The sequence below is a fragment of the Asparagus officinalis genome, chromosome 7 (assembly GCF_001876935.1).
Source record: "Asparagus officinalis chromosome 7, Aspof.V1, whole genome shotgun sequence".
NCBI lineage: Eukaryota > Viridiplantae > Streptophyta > Magnoliopsida > Asparagales > Asparagaceae > Asparagus > Asparagus officinalis.
The window spans coordinates 143,708,990-143,729,423 of record NC_033800.1 but is presented as its reverse complement, the minus strand read 5'-3'; the positions used below and the strand labels follow the sequence as shown (position 1 = coordinate 143,729,423).

Below are 20,434 nucleotides of genomic sequence, written 5' to 3'. Positions count from 1 at the left end.
TTTCCCTCGCTTTTTCACTCTTCGCGCCTTGGGTTCTCTTCCTGGCTTGCGGGGGTTATCTTCGTGGCTTGCGGGGGTTTTTTGCTGGATTTCGTGGGCTTGCGGGGGTTATCTTCGTGGCTTGCGGGGGTTTTTTGCTGGATTTCGTGGCTTGCTGGATTTTATCAGCGCCTTTATTGGGAAAAATTTGGGGGTTTTGCCGACTTTAATCTTCCTGGAAACTGATTTCAGACCTAAGGTATGATTCTCAACTCAAAAAGAATTTTTAAAAATTTTGTCCAGGGTTGTTGCTGCTGGTTGTTCCTTCAATTGCTGTTGGTTGTGTCCAGGTTTGTGTTGTTGTCTGGTTGTTGTTGTGTTGTTGGTTGTTGTTGTCTCCAGTTTTGTTGCTGGTTGTTCCTTCAGTTGCTGGTTGTGTTGGTTGTGTCCAGGTTTGTTGTGTCTGGTTGTTGTTGTGTCCAGAGTTGTGTTGTTGTGTCGTTGGTTGTTGTTGTGTCCAGGGTTGTTGCTGGTTGTTCCTTCAGTTGCTGTTGGTTGTGTCCAGTTTTGTTGCTGGTTGTTCCTTCAGTTGCTGGTTGTGTTGGTTGTGTCCAGGTTTGTTGTGTCTGGTTGTTGTTGTGTCCAGAGTTGTGTTGTTGTGTCGTTGGTTGTTGTTGTGTCCAGGGTTGTTGCTGGTTGTTCCTTCAGTTTAAGTTTTGATTATTGACATTGCATATGAATGCTTGGTAGGTATATTAATTATTTCAATTTGATTTTTGCATCGTAGATGGATGGTGATGGGGATTGTACCGATGAACAAAGTGTTGTTAATGTGGTTCAAGGTGCTGCACTATCCGTTCTTGTTATAATAATTACATTCATAAGGAGAATGCAAGCTAGACGTAAATCTATACGTCGTGGTCCAAGTGAGGAAAAAAAAAGACAAGAGAGGTCTAGAATTGAACATATAGAGCGTATTTATAATGGTTTTAGTGATAGTTGTGTGAATTATATTAGAATGCGGAGTGGTGCTTTTGTTAAGCTAGTAAGTATAATGAGGAACAATATGCTTCTAAAAGACTCAAGGAATATATCAGTGGAAGAACAACTTATCATGACACTAAATATTTTGGGTCATAAATCTAAAAATCGCATTGTGAGATCTCATTTCATAAGATCAGGGGAGACAGTCAGTAGATATTTCAACAAGGTTTTACAAGCAATTATCTGTTTGCGTGGACGCTACATGAGACAAGCCATCAATGATACTCCCCAAGAGATCGTTAACAACCAGCTATACTATCCTTATTTCAAGGTATATCTACATTTTAACCACAGTTACATGTATAAGCAATAAAAATAAATGATAACTTAGTAATGTGATACACGTATTATAGGATTGCATTGGTATGATAGATGAGACTCATGTTGATGCAATGCTTTCGATTAATCTTGTTGCATAATTTCGAGGCCGCAAAGGTGTTACACTGAATGTGCTTGCAGCTTGCGTTGATTACATAATTTGAGTTTGTGATTTCCTTCCAGGAGGCTAAAAGATGTTTGTGATTGATTACATATTTGAGTTTGTGTTGATTACATATTTGGGTTTGTGATTTCCTTCCAGGATGCTAAAAGATGTTATGGTTTGTGGTTGCTAAAAGATGTTTTGATTTCCTTCTGTTTTTGGTTGTTGGGTTTGTGATTTCATTCCTGGTTGCTAAAAGATGTTCTTGTTTGTTGTTGGGTTTGTGATTTCCTTCCAGGTTGGTTTTTGGGTTTGTTGTTGTGTCCAGGTTTTTGGGTATAATCATGGTTTGTTGGTTGTTGGTATAATCATGGTTTTTGGGTTTGTTGGTTGTTGGTATAATCATGGTTTTTGGGTTTGTTGGTTGTTGGTATAATCATGGTTTTTGGGTTTGTTGTTGTGTCCAGGTTTGTGACAACTTCCAGGTTTGTGTTCAACTTCCAGGTTTTTGGGTATAATCATGGTTTGTTGGTTTTTGGGTATAATCATGGTTTGTTGGTTGTTGGTATAATCATGGTTTTTGGGTTTGTTGGTTGTTGGTATAATCATGGTTTTTGGGTTTGTTGGTTGTTGGTATAATCATGGTTTTTGGGTTTGTTGGTTGTTGGTATAATCATGGTTTTTGGGTTTGTTGTTGTGTCCAGGTTTGTGACAACTTCCAGGTTTGTGTTCAACTTCCAGGTTTTTGGGTATAATCATGGTTTGTTGGTTTTTGGGTATAATCATGGTTTGTTGGTTGTTGGTATAATCATGGTTTTTGGGTTTGTTGGTTGTTGGTATAATCATGGTTTTTGGGTTTGTTGGTTGTTGGTATAATCATGGTTTTTGGGTTTGTTGGTTGTTGGTATAATCATGGTTTTTGGGTTTGTTGTTGTGTCCAGGTTTGTGACAACTTCCAGGTTTGTGTTCAACTTCCAGGTTTTTGGGTATAATCATGGTTTGTTGGTTTTTGGGTATAATCATGGTTTGTTGGTTGTTGGTATAATCATGGTTTTTGGGTTTGTTGGTTGTTGGTATAATCATGGTTTTTGGGTTTGTTGGTTGTTGGTATAATCATGGTTTTTGGGTTTGTTGGTTGTTGGTATAATCATGGTTTTTGGGTTTGTTGTTGTGTCCAGGTTTGTGACAACTTCCAGGTTTGTGTTCAACTTCCAGGTTTTTGGGTATAATCATGGTTTGTTGGTTTTTGGGTATAATCATGGTTTGTTGGTTGTTGGTATAATCATGGTTTTTGGGTTTGTTGGTTGTTGGTATAATCATGGTTTTTGGGTTTGTTGGTTGTTGGTATAATCATGGTTTTTGGGTTTGTTGGTTGTTGGTATAATCATGGTTTTTGGGTTTGTTGTTGTGTCCAGGTTTGTGACAACTTCCAGGTTTGTGTTCAACTTCCAGGTTTTTGGGTATAATCATGGTTTGTTGGTTTTTGGGTATAATCATGGTTTGTTGGTTGTTGGTATAATCATGGTTTTTGGGTTTGTTGGTTGTTGGTATAATCATGGTTTTTGGGTTTGTTGGTTGTTGGTATAATCATGGTTTTTGGGTTTGTTGGTTGTTGGTATAATCATGGTTTTTGGGTTTGTTGTTGTGTCCAGGTTTGTGACAACTTCCAGGTTTGTGTTCAACTTCCAGGTTTTTGGGTATAATCATGGTTTGTTGGTTTTTGGGTATAATCATGGTTTGTTGGTTGTTGGTATAATCATGGTTTTTGGGTTTGTTGGTTGTTGGTATAATCATGGTTTTTGGGTTTGTTGGTTGTTGGTATAATCATGGTTTTTGGGTTTGTTGGTTGTTGGTATAATCATGGTTTTTGGGTTTGTTGTTGTGTCCAGGTTTGTGACAACTTCCAGGTTTGTGTTCAACTTCCAGGTTTTTGGGTATAATCATGGTTTGTTGGTTTTTGGGTATAATCATGGTTTGTTGGTTGTTGGTATAATCATGGTTTTTGGGTTTGTTGGTTGTTGGTATAATCATGGTTTTTGGGTTTGTTGGTTGTTGGTATAATCATGGTTTTTGGGTTTGTTGGTTGTTGGTATAATCATGGTTTTTGGGTTTGTTGTTGTGTCCAGGTTTGTGACAACTTCCAGGTTTGTGTTCAACTTCCAGGTTTTTGGGTATAATCATGGTTTGTTGGTTTTTGGGTATAATCATGGTTTGTTGGTTGTTGGTATAATCATGGTTTTTGGGTTTGTTGGTTGTTGGTATAATCATGGTTTTTGGGTTTGTTGGTTGTTGGTATAATCATGGTTTTTGGGTTTGTTGGTTGTTGGTATAATCATGGTTTTTGGGTTTGTTGTTGTGTCCAGGTTTGTGACAACTTCCAGGTTTGTGTTCAACTTCCAGGTTTTTGGGTATAATCATGGTTTGTTGGTTTTTGGGTATAATCATGGTTTGTTGGTTGTTGGTATAATCATGGTTTTTGGGTTTGTTGGTTGTTGGTATAATCATGGTTTTTGGGTTTGTTGGTTGTTGGTATAATCATGGTTTTTGGGTTTGTTGGTTGTTGGTATAATCATGGTTTTTGGGTTTGTTGTTGTGTCCAGGTTTGTGACAACTTCCAGGTTTGTGTTCAACTTCCAGGTTTTTGGGTATAATCATGGTTTGTTGGTTTTTGGGTATAATCATGGTTTGTTGGTTGTTGGTATAATCATGGTTTTTGGGTTTGTTGGTTGTTGGTATAATCATGGTTTTTGGGTTTGTTGGTTGTTGGTATAATCATGGTTTTTGGGTTTGTTGGTTGTTGGTATAATCATGGTTTTTGGGTTTGTTGTTGTGTCCAGGTTTGTGACAACTTCCAGGTTTGTGTTCAACTTCCAGGTTTTTGGGTATAATCATGGTTTGTTGGTTTTTGGGTATAATCATGGTTTGTTGGTTGTTGGTATAATCATGGTTTTTGGGTTTGTTGGTTGTTGGTATAATCATGGTTTTTGGGTTTGTTGGTTGTTGGTATAATCATGGTTTTTGGGTTTGTTGGTTGTTGGTATAATCATGGTTTTTGGGTTTGTTGTTGTGTCCAGGTTTGTGACAACTTCCAGGTTTGTGTTCAACTTCCAGGTTTTTGGGTATAATCATGGTTTGTTGGTTTTTGGGTATAATCATGGTTTGTTGGTTGTTGGTATAATCATGGTTTTTGGGTTTGTTGGTTGTTGGTATAATCATGGTTTTTGGGTTTGTTGGTTGTTGGTATAATCATGGTTTTTGGGTTTGTTGGTTGTTGGTATAATCATGGTTTTTGGGTTTGTTGTTGTGTCCAGGTTTGTGACAACTTCCAGGTTTGTGTTCAACTTCCAGGTTTTTGGGTATAATCATGGTTTGTTGGTTTTTGGGTATAATCATGGTTTGTTGGTTGTTGGTATAATCATGGTTTTTGGGTTTGTTGGTTGTTGGTATAATCATGGTTTTTGGGTTTGTTGGTTGTTGGTATAATCATGGTTTTTGGGTTTGTTGGTTGTTGGTATAATCATGGTTTTTGGGTTTGTTGTTGTGTCCAGGTTTGTGACAACTTCCAGGTTTGTGTTCAACTTCCAGGTTTTTGGGTATAATCATGGTTTGTTGGTTTTTGGGTATAATCATGGTTTGTTGGTTGTTGGTATAATCATGGTTTTTGGGTTTGTTGGTTGTTGGTATAATCATGGTTTTTGGGTTTGTTGGTTGTTGGTATAATCATGGTTTTTGGGTTTGTTGGTTGTTGGTATAATCATGGTTTTTGGGTTTGTTGTTGTGTCCAGGTTTGTGACAACTTCCAGGTTTGTGTTCAACTTCCAGGTTTTTGGGTATAATCATGGTTTGTTGGTTTTTGGGTATAATCATGGTTTGTTGGTTGTTGGTATAATCATGGTTTTTGGGTTTGTTGGTTGTTGGTATAATCATGGTTTTTGGGTTTGTTGGTTGTTGGTATAATCATGGTTTTTGGGTTTGTTGGTTGTTGGTATAATCATGGTTTTTGGGTTTGTTGTTGTGTCCAGGTTTGTGACAACTTCCAGGTTTGTGTTCAACTTCCAGGTTTTTGGGTATAATCATGGTTTGTTGGTTTTTGGGTATAATCATGGTTTGTTGGTTGTTGGTATAATCATGGTTTTTGGGTTTGTTGGTTGTTGGTATAATCATGGTTTTTGGGTTTGTTGGTTGTTGGTATAATCATGGTTTTTGGGTTTGTTGGTTGTTGGTATAATCATGGTTTTTGGGTTTGTTGTTGTGTCCAGGTTTGTGACAACTTCCAGGTTTGTGTTCAACTTCCAGGTTTTTGGGTATAATCATGGTTTGTTGGTTTTTGGGTATAATCATGGTTTGTTGGTTGTTGGTATAATCATGGTTTTTGGGTTTGTTGGTTGTTGGTATAATCATGGTTTTTGGGTTTGTTGGTTGTTGGTATAATCATGGTTTTTGGGTTTGTTGGTTGTTGGTATAATCATGGTTTTTGGGTTTGTTGTTGTGTCCAGGTTTGTGACAACTTCCAGGTTTGTGTTCAACTTCCAGGTTTTTGGGTATAATCATGGTTTGTTGGTTTTTGGGTATAATCATGGTTTGTTGGTTGTTGGTATAATCATGGTTTTTGGGTTTGTTGGTTGTTGGTATAATCATGGTTTTTGGGTTTGTTGGTTGTTGGTATAATCATGGTTTTTGGGTTTGTTGGTTGTTGGTATAATCATGGTTTTTGGGTTTGTTGTTGTGTCCAGGTTTGTGACAACTTCCAGGTTTGTGTTCAACTTCCAGGTTTTTGGGTATAATCATGGTTTGTTGGTTTTTGGGTATAATCATGGTTTGTTGGTTGTTGGTATAATCATGGTTTTTGGGTTTGTTGGTTGTTGGTATAATCATGGTTTTTGGGTTTGTTGGTTGTTGGTATAATCATGGTTTTTGGGTTTGTTGGTTGTTGGTATAATCATGGTTTTTGGGTTTGTTGTTGTGTCCAGGTTTGTGACAACTTCCAGGTTTGTGTTCAACTTCCAGGTTTTTGGGTATAATCATTCCAAGACTGTCATCATGGAGCCTGAATTTTTGGATAGGTGGATTGAGGTACATAAACTATTTTTACATAACCCTTGATTACTTATCTTATTTACATGTTTTCATTGAATTAATTCAATTATACTTTTCAGGACAAGAGCTTTAAGAATGCTAAACTTAGACAATATGTCAATAAACCCTTGACTCACTACGATGATCTTTCCCTTATCATCGGGGATGATCAAGCTAGAGGAGAATTTGCATGTGATGCTTGGAAAAAATTTAGTCGTAGTGAGTCCATAAATCTTGGAGATGATGGTGACTCGCCTTTACCTGCCTCACAATCCCCTCAAGTACACATTTTAGATGAAGAGGACACTCCTCCGCCTAAGGAAACACCCGCCATATCAAGTTCTAAAGCAAAGGTATGTGTTGCTAAGGGAAAGGCTCGTAGGAACAACCTAGAAGATGAGCTCATGTTAAAAATGGTGGATAAGATAGATGTATTTAGCGCAAACATGAAGTGTGTAAATATGCATTGGACCGAGAAGTTATCCACGGTCATATATGCTCATTTACAAGATTTTAGTGTTGAAAAGCTAGATACATACTACCGACACTTATATTTGAATGAGCATGAAGCAAGACTATTTATGGGCATATCATCGGTTGGTCAAAAAGAGATGATTGCTACCTTTCTCAACGAAGGGGGTTGAAGACCGATAGAAGAAGTCTCTACGTGGTATTTTGTGATTCTCATTTCTAACATACTTGTGAAATCCACTTACTTTTGGTGATAATGTTTTTATTGTGTTTGTGGAACATTATGATGATGGAACATATTGTTGTAATATGTAGTAAGTATTTATTTGCTTCCATTTTGTAATATTTATCTTCCATGATTAATATCATTTTGTGGAATACTAACTTTTGTAATTGAATTTGTGAATGCAGGATATTTCCTAAGATGCAAGCAACCTACAATGTGTACACATTGTACTGGATGGCTATTGCTCTGGGGCATTTAGGTATTTGGTTTTCGTTGGTGATTTTTTTATTTTTAGGCTATGATGATTGTCAATTTTTCTGAGATTAGCAACCTGCAATATCTATTGATATTGCATTGGATGGCTAACAATGATGATATTGACCAAGTTCTGAGCCCTAAGCTAAACACAACATGTGCTCAGTCTATGTTGGTAGTTGTTGTTGTTGCTGGTTGCTGGTTCTTCTGATTTGGTTGTTGCTGGTTAGTTTGGTTGTTGCTGGTTTTTGCTGGTTGTTGTTGGTTGGTGGTTTTTTGGGTTTGTTGTTGCTGGTTGTTGGTTGATCTTGTTGTTGGGTTTGTGGTTTCTTGTTGTTGCTGGTTGTTGGTTGATCTCTACGTTGTTGGGTTTGTGGTTTCTTGTTGTTGCTGGTTGTTGGTTGATCTCTACGTTGTTGGGTTTGTGGTTTCTTGTTGTTGCTGATATGGTGTTCTCTACGTTGTTCCTTCTGTTTTTGGTTGTTGGGTTGGTGATTTCATTCCAGGTTGCTAAAAGAAGTTCTTGTTTGTTGTTGGGTTTGTGATTTCCTTCCAGGTTGGTTTTTGGGTTTGTTGTTGTGTCCAGGTTTGTGACAACTTCCAGTTTTGTGCACACCAGTTTTGTGAGCTCACTGTTTGTGGATGCTCTGTTGTTCATCTTCTATTTGAGCTAATGTTTTGTGGAGTTCTATGTGTGCTCAGATTTTCCGTACTATTTGTTGATTTTGATACTGTTTGTGGGTGTTCAATTTAGGCTATGATGATTGTTAATTTTTCTGAGATTAGCAACCTGCAATATCTATTGATATTGCACCGGATGGCTAACGATGATGATATTGAACAAGTTCTGAGCCCACAGTCATAATTCACATATACTGGATGGCTATTTGCTATGTTATGTACTAAAATATGGCTATTCAGGCCGTTTATATGTTTTTATAGGTTTCAGAATTTTTTTTGGCTAATTCAGGTACGTATTTCATAAATTTATGAATAATCAGGTTATTACAGGTCTTGTTTATTTTTTCTTCGAAAACAGGTTTTGTGTGATTATTTTCATCTCAAACAGGTATATTTCATGTCAAATCAGGTACGCAGTTCATGTTACAGTAGGTTTCAGATGATTTCAGGTTTCGTATGATTTCATTAATACAAACAGAAATTTATAATTCATTCGGGTTATTAATATTTGTTCATGATACATTCGCACTTTTATATGATTAAGATTACATCTCATAACTAGCACAAATAATTTTTGTCTATAGTGGGGGGTAATCTTACCATGGTGACTCTAAACACTTTTCCCTTCCCTACACACTTCAAAACCAACCAAACACAAGAAAAGTGGGAAATGTCAAATCAACATAAGTTTTCCCTTTTTTTCTCTTGCAAACCAAACACAAGAAAAGTAAAAACATTGGTTTCTCACCATTTTTTGTGCGAACCAAACCAAAACAAACTATTTCTTGGAAAAGTTTGGAAAACTAAAAACATTGGTTTCTTTACTTGGAATTACATTTCCCTATATCTAGGAAACGAACCAAACAGCCCCTTAGTGATTAACTAGTGTCCACCCGTGCTTTTGCACGACCATCATTTTTTTATTTTCGCTACAGTGATTCTGTATGTAAATATAGTTTTTGTAAGTTCTACAGTAAAAGTTTTAAATGTTACAATGTCCTGCTTGAGAATAATGATACAGTAATTTTTAAACGTACGATTCACACATGTGCTAAATAATAATGCTACAGTAAATTATTGTAGTATACCTAGTGAATCTTGGATTCTCCTGCCTGTGCTGCAATAATAAATGCTACAGTAATTTGGGTCCTTGGAGAATTTTTCTAAAATTAATAATGAGACATGAGCTGTATTTTTCAATTTCGAGATTCAAATAGAGGAGCTCAAAGATTCCCCCCCCCCCCTCCCCCTTTCCTTATTCGTCTTCATTTAATGAATAATTGATTGAACCAGTATAGATGAGCTTGTGGTATTATGTATTTTTATGAGAATTTGAGAATTGTATTTGGATTAGCCAATAAAAGTTGCTTTTCACAAAGTTTTTGGGATAGAAGGCAGCAGCCGATTGCTACAAGGATGACAATTTATCAACATTGCTGTCAACGATATGTTTATGATTCACAAGATTTACAAAACTTGGCAGCATCTCTTAAAATAAGAGCCAACTTGAAGCCGAATATCATCGTATATGAAATGATGAAAGAAACATGGAGACTCCAGAATTTGTGAACAACGAGACTCAAAAGGAAAAAGATGCACAAAAACTTTATCACCCTTGTCAAACAAACCCGAGAACTCAACGCCACTTTCATATTCTTGATTTCTCCATTAGCAACATACAAGTGAACGTAGTACATGCTTAATAAAACAAGCATCATTAAAACTATTAAATATCTGTTTATACGCCATTACACAATTTTTAAGAAACAAAATTCAATTACATCACCAAATTACACCCCAAGATTTCCAAGATAGAAAAACAAAGGAAACTGAGCAATGCCCATGAACAACAGCATATAGTTCTGCCTCGTCGGATGCTTCTCATAACTCCTCACCTCTGTGAACAGCACTCTCTTCATGGTCTTCACCAGAAACATCCCCATACAAATACTCATCCAAGACATAACAAAATAATACGAGAAACTCCAGCAAAGTTTGGCTAATAAACCCAAAGAGACTCCAGCGAACGCATAACCACCGTATGCTACAATGTCAAGGAATGGGGCTTCACCGCCTCCTAAGGAATATAGCATTCCTTTTAGGAGTGAAACTTGAACAAACCAACCGACCAATCCTCTTGTGAATTGCATGCTCAATGCTTCTGGACTAAACCTGCACTTACAATTATTTATTAAGTGGAAAAAATGGATTTGAGGTGGCAGTTCATTTTGCTAAACGAACTAATAAGAGAGAGGCTAATGGTCAGTCCAAACTTCTAGTCAAATGGAAGCAGGTGGACCTCATCACTTTTATCTAGGTTATATGTCATATTAGACCCCCAAATCTTTGTTAATTCTGCATTAGACTCTCAAATCCACATATTTCCACATTAGACCCCCAAACTTCACGCTGTTAAATATGAGGTTCTTTTTTTAAACAACTTAATAGATTTGAAGGTTCTATTTAAAACAACATAACAGATTTAGGACTCTCATTTCAAACAGCTTAACACATTTAGGGCTCAAACTTAGAAATATGAACATTTCGGGGTCTGATATAATTATAGAATTAAATTAACAAAGATTGTGAGTCTAATATAACAGAAACCTTTTTGGGTCTAATATAACAGAAACCTTTTTATCTATGAGGTTGCAGCTTATATTCATTACCCCCTTAGTGCTTTGCTCTTAAAAGAAAAGGGGAAATATTCTAATGCACTTACTTTCCAAGAAGACCATATGAGAATCCTGCAAGGATAACATACGTGCCAAAAGCCATGAGAGGTATATATAAATCCGGGGCGTTTATATCATAAACAGGAGGTTTGTAGGAAAGTCTGCCCCCAACTGGTTCGGTAATCCTTGTCCAATGTCCCTATATTACACAAGATTATAAGTCGGAAGAAATTTTTTTCCCTTCCTTTTTTTTTAATTCTAGAATATGAAGAGGTAAAATATAAAAGGAAGTTATTAGCTTACCCTGTGTAAGAATGGAAATAAGACTACCTTCAGCTTGTTCCTGACATATTGATCATTTACTTGAAAGTAATACTGGGGATTGGAGAAATATCTGCTTATCTGTTTCATGAATATCAAAAGTAAGTAATAATTGATGCAGTCATATATGGAGAGAAACTATCAACTAAGATTCAATTAGTATTCTAAAAGCATATTAACACTTTACATAAAACATACATTGCTTTGCATGAATTCAGAGCTTGAACCCAGAAATTTCTCTCCATAGGCCCCCAAGCCACCTCGGATGATCCCAGATCCTGCTCCATAGAATGCATTGCCAAATGGGTTTGCTTGGGGATTTAATGGTGGTCTCTGCGACCCAGGATGGCCACCCAAATCAGCCATTGCTACAAAATTATGTTTGATAAGGCTTATCAATCAGATGAAACCGACAATCATGAATAGAACTTAGAATCATTTAATTAGGTTATGTCAAAAAGTTTTTTATTTTAGTAATCATTTTGTCCATGCCTTTTACTGGACAGAGAGAACTATAAAAGCAGATACAGAAAGAAGAGAACTGATAACAAACAGTATAAGTTTTAAGTATCACAGCTAAAGTCAGCACAATGATATTATTTTCTTAGTTAATATTTCATCACCATAATCATTGACTCATTATTATTAACTCACTATCCAGGCCGTTGCTAAAAAAAGTGGTTATGGGTACCTAAGTGAGAAGCTCTGAAAAAAACATTAACTTGTGTCTAAAGAGGCTCATTGAAGGAAGTCCTATAAATGCCCAAAGATGTGTTACCTTTTTGTAGTATATTGTAGTTTAAATAAAGCAAGAACCTCAAACATCACCTAGAACAGAAAAAGTGGTTTAAACTAAGTATTTGCCACAGGAAACCACATTAACCTCTGGGGTACAACATATGCCAAAGAGACAAATGGAATCACATCTTACCAAACATAAGATAATGCAATAGAATAAAATAAATTAGAAGAAAAAAAGAACAAAGACATTGTATTCCAACTTTTAACTTTAATTCAAATTTGACATAATAGACAAAATCTAGAAGACAATGAATAACAGATCATTTTAATTAGTAAATAGACAGGCTCGTATGCAGATATGAATGCTTATTGCAGTTTATTGGTTAGACTGGGTTAACATCTGAGACTCCATAGCCAGTCAAAACTCTCTAACACAGAGAAAATGCATTAGATATCCCGATTATAGATTGACAAAAAAGACCTTGCTAAAACCAACACTTTTAGGAACATACCATGGGGCCTAATTAAGTAGACACCAGTCTGCAATTTACCTCATGAAGTTCTATATATAGATATTCTTGATTACTTTTCACTGTTAATCACCAAAAGGATCGAAAAGAATTATTCAAAATAATCAGGAGCGTTCCATGTATCTGCATTGTTAATTCTGACCAAAATTGAACAAGGACAAAAAGATCAATCTATCAAGCTAATCTATACGCTCTTATTATTCCAAATAGCTCCTTCTGAGGACAATCCTGGACAGCAAAATAATGATCATTTTATCAGCATTGTCCACCATGATGACACACGTGTTGTGCTTTCGGAAGATAATTATTGTTTGCTTGCAACCCAAAAGGCCACAGAAGGCACTGATAACTTCAACAGACATTCATTCATAGGCAAGAAGGTACACTTTACAGCATTCAGCAACATCAACTTATTTATACACATAATCAATTATTACTGTTCCAAATTATCAAGGGAATTTATATTGACAAACCACCTTTATCTCTATGATATTGTCTTCTCTTATGCATGTGAAGATTGTTCCTCACTAAATCTTTTTCAATATCCTACTAAGATGTAACGGTGAGTATATAATTCAGTAGTAGTACTTTTATCAGTACAAGTTCCGATATGGCAGGCTTCAGCATAGGCAAGTCGCAATCCTGATGAACTTCGAAATTGATGGATTAAATATCAAAGTTCAGCATGAAAATCAGGAACAGAATCACAGTTGATAGTACTCGATATCTGATGTGGAACGGCAATGATCGATGAGGGAGGAACTAGCTGGAGGAGATCGACATTGGCGATTTGCTGCTACTATTTGCTTTTGTGCAGGAAAACAGAGATGGTATGGCCGGTTGTGGCTGTAGGGATGGTTTGCTTTCTTGAGGAATGAAGAGTAATTAGGATGTGATTGCAAAAACAGAACCAAGATAAATTTTGAAGAGGCCGGATTCACTCGCAGAGCCTAATCAGAAAATCCACGCCTAAAGAATCACACCAAAATCATATCTCCAAACTCAAATTTTATTGATCAATTCTCCATCTTCAAATGAAGCAATACATCATTATTTATAGGAGAAAATCCTAATCAAATCAAACAAACTCCTAACTGAAAGATAACAAAAATCATACCTAAAATCATGCCCAAATACACTAACTAACAGATAAAAGTAAATAACAATTCCAACTAAAGCATATGAACTAAAATAACATCAAAGGCTTATAAGAAAATTAAATCCTAAAATCTAATTTTCAGCGTCCTATGTCATATCATAGTGCCCAAGAGATATCTTTTCTTCAATTACTCTCAAATTCAACCAGGAACACATCAGATGTTAATTATCTGTTATAGCTACAGTAGCAGCATCAAGAACATAGTTTCCGTCATAAATATTCAGCGATGGATACGTGAATCTTTTTTCCGTCTGCTCCATTAAGGCCCACCTCCCCTATTAGTGTACTGTCTTTCACATGCATTATTACAGCCTAAATCCATGTTTGATTATCTCTATCCCTAGCCCTGGTCACTCTTCTTACACCATCCAAATATCCGTCTTAAGTAGCCCTGTCCAAACCACCTCAAATGATTCCTTCTCATCTTATCCTTTAGTGAACCCAACCCTAACCTCTATTGGAGCATTTGTTTCTTATCTTTGAATGTATCCTTCTTACTGTCGTAACATTCTTCCTTAGACTACACTCACTTTTGAAACCTCTAGCTCTTAATAGACGCATTCAGACCAATAAACTAAAATGTAGCCGGTTCTACATGCAATATACAGAACTTGTTTCTTCCCAAGTATCCTACACTCGTATAGTACCCTAGAAGAAATTCTCTGCTTTAGCTATCTAGTTTTTACTCTACAAATGTCATCCTCCTCAATCTCAATGTCATGATGACGTGCTATTTAGCGAAATGCTACTCCCCAAAATGCTAGTTCGAAATACGACATCTCTACCTTAAGAAACCATCTGTTCTCAGCCCAATCAACTAACTCAAACACGCAGCATCGGTCTCGTACTTTAAGTTCATTTACAATTGAAGCAAAAAGATAGCATTGGTATCATCCTTTAAGACGCTTCTTTTAGAGCCTATCACAAGCTTTTCCTAGACCACGGAACTAAACAAAAACCCCATCACTAATCATTAATAAAAACAAATTCATGCAAAAGTTCATGCCAAATACCAACATGGAACTATTTCAGTCATGTCTATTAGCGTGTGCATGAAACAAAAATTAACTATGGTTTTGTAACATAAAAAGCCCCAGAAATCATTATATATAGATGAAAAACTCTATACATCAACAATTCACACCACATATATCCTTGTACAATACAAACAAGTACATAAAACTTAAAGCATAGACCAAAATTATGACATCAACATAAAAGAAACCCATACATTAATCAAAATTGCAACTTTACATCAAAAATCTACATGTACCACATGATGAACAACTTCTGCACGGACTAATTAGGGTTTAGCGCTGCTGTGATCTTCAATTGAGGGGAAAGGAAGGGAAGGGAGTGAAATTAGGGCATCGATCTCAGAGGGATCAGATTGAAAGAGGGACAAATTGAGGGCGTACCTGTACAAGGAGTAGATCCAAGGAGAGAATTCGGTTCGAGGATGAAGAAAGTTGGCGGTTTGACGGAGTGACTGACGACGGCAGGGGTCAGAACTCCAGTTCTTGGAGAGGGTCAATTGTTTTTTATTTTAATTTTATACTTTATTGGCTGAATTGCACTTTGGTGCCCAAAGTTTCAAATATTGATATCCTCATGTTTGTTTTTGGCAATTGATTCCACAAAGTTTCACCTATTTCCAGCTTTGACGCCTAAAGTTTAGTTTTTGCTCGTTTGATACCCAAAGTTTAGTTTTTGCTCGTTTGATACCTAAAGGTACTGTTTGGCAACCAAAAAAAGTGTCTTATCTAAGAGCTTGTGTCTTATTGACTTGGTCAATAAGCTAGTAGAGCTGTTTGGTAACCAAAAATAGGAGGAGATTATTTTGGAGATTGTGTCTTTTGCAAGTAGCTTTTGGAAAGCTATCTCAAGTAGCGTTTGTCTTTGGGAATGAGCTGTCAATTTTTTTCTTCTGTTTTTGCCCCTAATAATTCTAATTTTATATCAATAATATTGCATGATATTTTTAGTCATTTAACAAATTTAAGCTAGTTGTATAGCTTCTTTTGCCAAACAGCTCTAGTCAATCAGCTAGCTACACAGCTATCAGCTTTCAGCTACAATTTTACAGCTTTCAGCTAGCTTGACAGCTTTTAGCTATAATCTAGCAGCTTTCAGGTAGTTTTGCCAAACAGAGCCTAAGTCATGTGCTGAGCAAGAATTCATGAGAGTTTCTCGAAGGGGTGATGGGTAGTGTTTGTAATGATGCAATGATTGGTAGTGATACTTTAAAAAGAGAAGATTGACTTAACGATTGTAGGTATTACGAAAGATGTAGCATTTGGTAGTGTTACTAGTAATGCAACTATATGCATTTTCAAAGCATGGAAACTTGTGGAGGACATGTCGTTTTTTAATTATTAATTATGTAGTGATACCACCTTCTAGAAATCTTAAATCCACCACTTGCAAAATAAACCTTAGGATATCAAAGTTCAATACGAGCAAAACTTTTGGTGTTGAACAAGCAAGAATAAATTTTGAGGTGTCAAAATTCAAAATGGGTGAAACTTTGGACTTAGGGGGTGTTTGGCAATCTGAAAGTGAATTTAAAATATGTAAGTTACTTTTTTTTGCAAATGACTTTTACATTCATGTCAACACGCAAGTGAAATACAGTGTTTGTTTAAAAAATTAAATTATTATCGAAAGTGTAATGTGAAGATGACGTGGCAAAATAAGATTAATTAGAAAATATAATTAAAATTATTTAATTAAATTAGTTACTTTTTTGTCACTTTCATGTGACTTCACCACTTTTTTAGGGGAAGTCAAAATTACATTAAATCTTATGTGGCAACTTTTTTACATCTCACTTTCATAACCACTTGCATGAAAACAAACACCTTAATTGTTAAATGAAAGTAATTTTCTCACTTTCATCTTTCACTTGCATGCAAACAAACACCCCCTTAAGCATTTTGCTTTTGATATAGTTCTTTTCGGGCTTGTGTAGCTTCTTTATTAAGGAAGAGAGAATATCAAAACTCAAAAGGTGGAGTATATATTAGTATGGCACGCACAGCCAATGGTTATGATTCGATTATTGGGTAAATATCAGAAAAACCCCTAACTTTGGATAATTATTAGAAAACCCCCTCTTAGCTTGGAAAATATCAGAAAATCCCCCTTAAGTATAGAAAATTATCACAAAACATCCCTTTAACTTTTAGAATTCATCCTCTAATTTAGAGGATTTTTTTATAAAATCTCAAAGTTAAAGTGAATTTTCTAATAAACCCTAAAGTTAAGGGGGTGTCAGATATTTTAAAAGTTAAGGGGGGTTTCTGGCAATCATCCAAAATTTAGGGGGATTTTATAATATTTAGCCTTTATTGTTTATTATTCTGCTACTACAATTGGAAGTTCCTCGAAGCTACACTAGTACTATAGACCGAACGAAGCAAAGGGTCCGTTCGGTTGGCAAAAAAAGCATGGAAATTAAAGATAACGAAACATATTTTTTATAAAAGGTTGATCTCTTGTGTTTGATTCATTTCTTAAAAGTAAAAAAAAAAAAGATAAAATGAGATAAGTTATCACCGTATTATTGGATGATGTGAGTGATTTTTAAAGAAAGAAACTATAAAAAAAAAATTTTGAGATTGTTTGGTTGGCTAAAAAAAATAAGAAAATAAATTATAAGAAATATATTTCCTAGGTTCTTTTCTTGTGTTTGGTTCATTCTTAAAACTAAGAAAATAGATGAGATAAGGTGAGCTGTCATTATATTATTGGATGATGTGACGCATGTTTAAGAAAATTAATTTCCTTGTTTTTTAGGAAATGAAATGTTAATGAGATGAGATGAGTTGTCACCATATTATTGGATGATGTGAGTGATTTTTAAAGATGATTTGAGATGAGTTGGATGATGTTGTAGGCGTCTAAAAATGCCTATAGATGTCCGCACACAGCTCGAGACAGAGAGAAGACGATGAACATCGTTATCCGAGTCTAAGAGGATTATCTGACGCCGACAAGCGCCTGGAGCGAAACGGCGAATCAAGTGACATGCGCGCTCGACAGTCAGCTCGCGCGCGCCAATCAGCTCGCATGCGTTAATCAACATGCGCGCGTCAATCAGTTCATGCGCGTCGATCAACACGCGCGTGACGATCAGTTCGTGCGCGTATATCAACCAACGTGCGTTCGACAGTCAATCTCGTGACAAAGCATACAAGTCAACAAATCGACCGAATACGCGACAAGAATAAGTCCCGGAAGAAAGAAAACAGAAAAGGGAAAAAGTCGGCGAACCCGCGCTAGCGCAGGACGGGATGATCCGACCCGCGCATGCACGGGTCGGATTGGTCCGACCCGCGCAAGCGCGGGTCGGACTGATCCGACCCGCGCAAGCGCGGGTCAGACCAGTCTGCCGCGCTGTTTTGACCTCCTGATGTGTATTTCGACGGTTTTAATGGTTTTCTCGAGATCTTTTCAGTTCCAGAGGTTCCCAACTACCTAGATATCATCACCAAACGTGGTTAGGCTGATGTCAACTGAAGATAGAGCCAAATCACTTGTTCTCATCCAAATAACCGCTTCCGAAGCCCTATAAATACAAACAGAGCCAAATCACTTGTTCTCATCCAAATAACCGCTTCCGAAGCCCTATAAATACAAACCTAGGGCCTCTTTTCAGAGGGGCGATTGATTATCAAGACAAGGAGGTGCTGCCGGATTGTGGAGTCAAAGGAGCACGAATTTCAGCGAGGGTTGACAGATCTTGGCGAGTTCTTCGGCATAAAGAAGGAGAGTTCGAGAGATCCGACGCCCGTTCCCGTCCGTCCCTTGAGATTAAGCTTGGTCTTAATCTCGAGAAGAGCCCTGATTTCGCTTGGTCGATTTCGGCGCTTCAAATCAAATACTTCCTCGGCGAAGGCGAAGCTCTGCCGAATTTTCCATCAACCGGATCCAGATCTAAGACGGTCCACGGATAAACCCCGGCACAGGCAAAGATCCCACGCAAAGCAGCGGGTGATAAACGTCCTCTGCGTTTGTTTTGACGAGAGTTGTAAACTTTTGTTTTCATTGTGTAAAAGTCTTATAAAAAGACAATCTTTTTTTTGTTTTCATTGTAACGATCGAAGTTGTAATGAATACCGCAATGAATACAACAATTTTTGACGCAAACAGATGCGACCAATTTCTTGTGTTTGGTTATTTTTAAAAGTAAGAAAGGAGATGATATGAGATGAGTTGTTGGATAAAAATAATATTTTATTAGATGTTGTGGGTGATTTTTAGAGATAGAAATAGATAAAAATAATATTTTATTAATTCCATGTACTAATTTTCTTTTCTTGGTTTTTAGGAAACCAACCAAATGGACCCAAAAAAAAATCTTCGATGCGCGTTTGAATTTCGGTCTGTGATGGGAACAAACAAACACACCAAGTTGTGCAGCTTTAGGGCTGAAATGAACCGTAGGATTCTTAATATTCTTTTATTTTCCAAGTTTGGTTTGAGGTGAAGTGAAAGAAAAGAAAATGAAATGGAAAAGGAAAAGAAAGAAAAAGAAAAAGAAAAATAAAAAGAAATAAGAGTTTTGTATATGTTTGGTTAGAAAGAAACTTTAAGAAAGAAATTTGAAGGAAAATACATAAAAATAAGATAGAAAAAACCATTAAGTTACCCTTATATATAAAAATTATACTAAACCCCATGAACTTTCAGTGTTTTGCAATAAACTTTGAAAGTCCATGAACTTTTTGGAATTACAAAAAATTCCCATAAACTTTTTCAGTTTTGTAGATAACCCCCATACATTAGAACCAAAAATAGCATAAAGAGGCATTTTGATAAACTTTTTCAGTTTTGTAGATAACCCCCATACATTAGAACCAAAAATAGCATAAAGAGGCATTTTGAAAGTCCATGGGGGTTTAGTGTAATTTACCTAAAAGATCATAAGGGGTTTCTGGAAAAGTTGTTGGGTGTTTAGTGTGATTATGAAAATTCATGGGGGTTTCCTATAAAGCATTGAAAGTTTATGGGTGTTTAGTATAATGTACCATAATATATCCTATAAAGAGAGTTCTGTACATGATTTTTTTTCATATGTATAGTGTACTTAAACCTACATAAATGCCCTAGTTGGACCACTGAATATAATGGTCTTAGCCCTGGTGGGGCCCACACTCAATCAATGGATGATTTTTCTTCTCAACGAGTTGGGTAGTGGCATCGAGATAGCGGGGGTTGTCAGCACAGGGGTAGTGGCATCGAGTTAGCGCCTTAACGGGAGTTGTGCTTCACCGGCCCCGACAAAATTTTCCCCAACTTTCACTAGCTTCAGAGGAAGAAATTGAGAACGAAAATTCAAAGCCTTATTTTCTTCTCTGATTCTCATTTTCATTTTCTTCTTATCTTTCCATCAACCAAACAATACAAATCTATTTTCTTTTTCTTTTTCTTTTCTTTTCCATCGTTTTCAGTCAAACCAAACAGGGCCTAAATTATGATGATTCTTTAAAAAGAATATCTCTATTCTCAAGTATCTAGTGGCCAAACAAGATGTGTGGTATTCAAATTTCGAATTTGATTTTGATGTGGAACACTTAGCAGACACATTTATGTCAAAGTGGGACAGTCGCAAGCCTAAATGCGGGCTTGGTCGAAGAAAATAACTTGTTTCGAAGAAACGACCGTAACTTTCAAACAATATGTCGGAATTGGACGAATTATATATGAAAATCGACTATCTCGACGAGACGGAGCCATCCAAACCAACACCTTGGGGTTTGGTTTGCGTTCTCAGTTTTGCCAAATTCCTTACGGTTTGAGAGATATTTACAGTTTTGTTCGTTTTTACTATTTTTAGTAATATTTTAGGAG

The 20,434-nt window shown here is 36.4% G+C and overlaps 1 protein-coding gene across 1 annotated transcript; it reads right to left on the bottom strand.

Annotated features, from left to right (window-relative positions):
* On the bottom strand, nt 9,772-15,125 carry LOC109849955 (protein YIF1B-like). Its single transcript, XM_020419853.1, has 5 exons — nt 14,998-15,125; nt 11,348-11,517; nt 11,132-11,230; nt 10,876-11,027; nt 9,772-10,325 (listed from the first exon to the last, which is right to left on the bottom strand). The coding sequence occupies exons 2-5, from the start codon at nt 11,513-11,515 to the stop codon at nt 9,944-9,946; spliced, it is 801 nt and encodes a 266-aa protein (XP_020275442.1). The 5' UTR covers nt 11,516-11,517; nt 14,998-15,125; the 3' UTR covers nt 9,772-9,943.